This window comes from Triticum dicoccoides, chromosome 2B, assembly GCF_002162155.2.
Source record: "Triticum dicoccoides isolate Atlit2015 ecotype Zavitan chromosome 2B, WEW_v2.0, whole genome shotgun sequence".
Lineage (NCBI taxonomy): Eukaryota > Viridiplantae > Streptophyta > Magnoliopsida > Poales > Poaceae > Triticum > Triticum dicoccoides.
This window is the reverse complement of record NC_041383.1, coordinates 602907427-602912948: the sequence shown is the minus strand read 5'-3', so window position 1 is coordinate 602912948 and position 5522 is coordinate 602907427. Positions and strand designations below refer to the sequence as shown.

The window sequence follows — 5522 nt, the reverse complement described above, 5'->3', positions numbered from 1 at the left end:
CTTAAATAACCTGCTTAGCATATACTATCTTTCAACACAAAAAATCACATAGAGATTTAACTAAATCGCATTCAGCTCAAATTTTGCTAGTGGGGTGTAAATATTTTTCCTATAGCTTCTGCTAGATTTGCTAAATATACAAGTGCATGCAAAAAGAGAGAGAATTTAACGTCGCTTGCTTAAAAGTTACTCCCTCCGTTCCAAAATACTTGTGGTTTCAGTTCAAATTTGAACTAAGACCATGACAAGTATTATGGAACGGAGGGAGAGTAGACAACACAGCCCGTATATGTACTTTATCATATTATATATTTGAGACATGGTAGACAATTACAAAAATTACATGTCAGGCAGCTACTAAATAAGGCTCACATATGTAACTAATTGATACACAAAAGACTAACAAATAAACACCAACGAAGGTAGTTCAAATAACCAACTTCTACATAACCTTTGATGTTTAAAACAATATATCCATAGCAATCGAAGCTGAAGTACATCTAGATACTGGATCTAATATGACTTAGTATTTTGGATTGTGCCATTACAACTCCGTAAGATCCTGATAAGCATTTCCTGTTGTGTGTAATAAATACTATATTTCAGTTAACAAATTTCCTATTCTACTAGTTGGTTTAGCAACCTTGCATGCATATGCTTCATAGATGCTTGTACAGTTTTACTGTAAGAACAGAAATGTCAAAAAAATGAAAAAATGCACAATGACATTTGGACTGGAAGGATGTCGGATGAACAATCATCATACTATCTGCTAAAAAAAGACGACGTGCAGGGTATAAAAACAGCCACAACCCATAGTACTTAATTATGAGAAAATTTGTTGCATAATGTGAAAATGATTGAAATTGTTCTATAAGAAATTGAAGATTTTTGAATCCCCTTAATGTTTTTGCTAGACTAAATTATCCATGTTTATGCAGTGAGAGAATACATATGAGATTCGTAATGAAAATCTGTGTCAAATTTCTTGTATTTGGTACTACCAAGGAACCATGGCAGTGTTATACAACTTATACTAAAGATATTGCAATCTTAAAAAACAAGAAAGATTAAATGTGTAAACAAATAAATGGAAGAATGTATGATAATTGAAGTGAAATATACAGTGTTTAACCCAAAAGTAATACTGCCTCCGTCCCATAATATAAGATGTTATTACAACCAAGATGAGAGTATATCAGTTGTAGTAACATCTTATATACTATGGCACGGAGGGAGTATTTGCAGATGTTTGCGGTGTACGTAATCATAATACAGCACACAATATCAACAGGTATTGACAATGACAAGGAGGTGCTACTGATCTTTTCTGCAACAACATTTTTTTTGTAACTTGTATTCCTTAGCTAAAGCTTTTCTCCAAAATTAATACATATATTTCTGCTGTTTCAGAAGATACCAGGATATACGAGAGACATCAACTACTGATTTGTAGACTGGGCTAGATACTTGTATGTTTTTTGTAAGAGGGACGCCACAGAAGACATGCGTTAACCTCCTTGAGCCCGAGGCAAGTTAGAAGTATGAACTATCAATCAGTTAATCTCAAAGAAACTGTATCGAGTGAGTGCAGTACGTCAGATGACAAAATTAAAACCAAAGTGAACACCAAGCAAGCAAAAAAGAGGAAGAACAAGAAGAAAACAGCGAACACTTATAGTGATATATAGACAATCCCAGTCGACCTCCTGCCCATTATTTATTTCCTCATTAACTCCCATTCCTTTTTGAGCTTACACTGGACCAAAGGTACTTTCATTTTCAGGCACAGCATCTATATATCTATTCTGGCCATGCCAGTGCAAAAGGATCCCCCTCCTACACCTTGCTAGTTATGGATACCTATTGAGGAGTCAGTACGTGGCCTTGCCCCCATTGCTACCAGCAGCAGGCGTACACCCCGTACCTACTCACTGCAGTGAAAAGGAGAAGAGGGAAGAAAGTTAAATATAGAGAGAGGCCTTTGTCTTTCTCACTGCCTCACACAGAAAGGACAACAAGGGAGAGCAATTCCGAGCAAGACGTACTACCCCAAGAGATGTGCATATACGCACACCTCACTGTTCCTACTGTTATAGCAACAGTCGAGCTACTGCTGAGGTCCCTCCTCCCTCCCCCATAAAATTTTAACAGACGTACAAAGAAGTTAAGGCCAGTGGCAAGTGCCCAGTGCACTGCACCCCTTCTTTACAGACTGCCAAGAACATAAAGAACTCTTGGAGGCTTGGAGCGTATACCACTCCAGGCCCAGACAAACAAAACTAGACGTATAATTTGGCCTACAGTATGTATATATGGGGGTTTAGTTTCCAGTCCCCGTTGGGTAAAAACCGCGACAGAAATTCCTTAAATTTGCTGGTACCAGTCCCTATGATCTTTGCCATTACGATCAGCTAATTATGCATATGGAGTATGAAACGGTACAAAAAGTATCAGCAAACTCACGAATTAAAAGCAAGAAGGCCAAGCACATAAATATAAGATACGGCATAGCAGACTAGCAGTACTAATGAAGAGGAGTAAACTACAGGAATTTAAGGATCGCTCAGATCAGAAGTGAAGGATTTGACCTGCAATGCTCGTATGTAGCTTCTCCGGTGGCAGCTGCTTGCATCGGCTAATCCGCCATCAATGTCACTGCCTCGCTATTGTTTCTGAGAGCTGCGTTGAAGGTTCAATCTAGAGGAGAAGATCATTCATATGATGCAAGTTCGGGATGATGTGTATCAGACTGCGCTTGTAGTCATACGATTCAGATCTTGGCCGTATTAATGCTGTTGGGGGTTTGCAAATTTGGAGGTGTGTTATCATATGTGGGTGCAAATGGAATTGGTCAACCAAACTGCGGACCAACCAATTAGTAAAGGAAAATAATTTGACTTAGAAATCACAAGCTAATACTGGGATAGCGGGGAAGACCGAAAATGAAGGAATCTTATTAGAAACCAGACGAACTCATGAAGAATTGATTGATTCGCTAGTTTCTCTCTATATATTAATTCTCAAACCAACACTCAAGAATTTGATTGGCCAAAACGAAAACGAAAATGAAATGTTAAATGCTGGCTTCTATCAATGTTATAACGGAACCGCAAAAGGTGGAGAGGAAGAAAAGGAAGGTGACAAACTGAAGAAGGAATTGTTGAACTTTCCTTGGGCACGCTCCCGATAGAGCTCACCAAATATCGTTCACAGATCGAGATCCAAGGAGGAATGCGCTTCTCTCTTGGAGGATGATGATGAAGACGGCGACGAGGCAGCAGACGACTCCGCTCCGGCTGCACCGTGCTGGGGCAATTCCAGCGACCTAAACGGTGTCGGCCTTTGCCATCCGGGCATCCGCAGCGACAATGCGTTGGCATCGTTGCTTGACTCGCCGCCGTGGGTATGCGGATTGTCGAGGTTGACTCCGAACAGCCGCACGCGCTTCGCGGCCGCCGTCGGGCTGTTGACGAGTGGCGTCGAATCGAGAACCATGGGCATGCCGACGGTGACCGCCGGGCTCGGTTGCACCGCAATGTGCAGCGGAGGTTGCGGCTGCGGACGCGGCATGGTTGCGTGCGGGAAAATTCCTGCGGAGCCGAAGTAGAGTACCTGCGGCCTCTGCGGCGCGGCGGGACTGATGCTCCGGAAGTCGAAGCTCTGGCGGAGGCGGTGGTGCTCGTAGAGAGTGGCTGGAGGCGCGGGCGGCATGAAGAAACCGCCCGGTCCGGCGCCCCACGGGCCGTAGGGCGAGGAGGTGGGCATGGGCATGGGCAGGCGCGCGAGACGGTGCGGGTCGCGGAGTTCGGCGCGGCGCTTCCAGTCGATGAAGAGGCGGTCGCGCGTGGCCTCGGCGGCGCCGCGGCAGAAGGAGACGGTGTCCCCGGCGTCGAGGCGCTTCTCCTTGACGAATCGGCTCCAGCCCTTGGTCATGACGTAGCTCTGGCTGCTGTTCCAGTAGGAGTAGCGGAAGCGCCAGAGCTTGCCCCCGCGGTCCTCGAAGCTGAGCAGCAGGCCCTTCTCGTTGGCCGCCGCGTCCAGAGGGAAGTACTTCTCGGCGTGTTGCTTGGGGATCACCAGCCGGTTGAGCTTCCCCACGTCGCTCGGCGTGACCACCTTGTCGAACAGGTGCTCCTTGTCGATCACCTCCACGTCGCCCCCTCCCGCGCCGCCGCCAGCCCCGCTCCCAGAAGCCCCAGCGCCGTCGCTCGAGCGGAAGGGAGAGCCCGACCCCGACGCACACGCGGAGGCCGCGGCCGATGAAGGAGACGCCGCGGATGTCGGGGAGGAGGACGAGGCGGCCGCCGTCATGGCCGTCATGAAGGGGATCTCACGCGGGGAGGCCTCATCCCCCTCCTCCTCCTCCTCCTCCATCTCCTCCTCCTCCTCCCCCTCTTTAGAGAGCCTGCTGCTGCTCGACGCAGCAGTGAACTCCATGGCTCCTCGCAGCGCGGCCCGGCTCGTGGATCCCTCGGCTTTCCAGTGTGCGTTTCCGCTGGGCTGCTGGCGTAGATAGGGAGAGGCGGCGGGGCGGAGGGCGGGCGGGGAGGGCTGGGGGGATCTATCGCAGTCGCGTACGGGGGCGAGGCTATGTATACATGGTAATACGCGTGGGTGTGTACGCGAAGGATTTTGACCAGCCAGGACGACAGGAGAGGAGATGACGAGACGGGAAGGAATTCATGGGAGCCAGCATTGACCCGACCCTCGCGCAGCTGGCTGGATCTCGCGCTCGCTCGCTGCGTTTCGCTTCGATCGGCGTGGGGATGAGATGAGACGGCGGATGGGGTACCCTGGGTAGGTGAAGGGGCGTGGTAATTAAGCGCTTGTTTTTATCTTTTCTGCTTGTTCTGGGTAGCGGTTAGTGTGTGTGTGAGAGAGAAAGCTGGTGTTGCGGTGGCGTTCCCGGTTCCCACAGGAGAGGGGGCTGGCTACCCTAGAAGATTCCTGGAAGGCGACCAGGGGCAGGGCCGGGAGCCGAGTGTTTGCGTTATTCTTCTGGCGCAGGAGTATTGTATTGGTCGGTCCTAATTTTTTCCTCTGTGTTTTTGGCCCTATCCAACCTAGGAATGGATGATCCGCGCTCCCTGTAGAGTAGCGATCGAGCATGATGCTCACTTGACTGTGTCAAATAAAAAAATTGAAGAGCGTGCCATGTGCTCTTGAGGGTGCACCGTGTGTGCTCGCTCGTTCCCTTGACCAAAGACGACCACCGGTTAGAAGCATCTTGGGTTGGAGGAGCCCGCTGACGTTGTGGACAGAAGATGAGAACCAATCTTAGGGTTTCTCCCCCCCTTCCCTCCCTCCTCTCCAAGTTTGATTCACCCCCCCACCCCCACCCCCCCTCTTTGCATGCCGATCCGGTGGCGGGGAGGGGAATCTCGGTGCTTTTGGTCCGGTTGGTAGTTTAGATTAGGTTTTTAGTCCTCACAGGTGCGGCACTCGGGTGAATGGCAACGCTTTTTCTTCAAGTTTGTCTTCCGGCCTTCGATCCTTCTCGAGTTCATCCATCTATACGT

General features: G+C 48.5%; 1 protein-coding gene across 1 annotated transcript; it reads right to left on the bottom strand.

Moving 5' to 3' along the window:
• Nucleotides 1–2927: 2927 nt before the first annotated feature.
• Nucleotides 2928–4544, bottom strand: LOC119365115 (B3 domain-containing protein Os02g0683500-like). The gene has a single exon (XM_037630712.1). The coding sequence runs from the start codon at nt 4438–4440 to the stop codon at nt 3211–3213; it is 1230 nt and encodes a 409-aa protein (XP_037486609.1). The 5' UTR covers nt 4441–4544; the 3' UTR covers nt 2928–3210.
• Nucleotides 4545–5522: the final 978 nt, after the last annotated feature.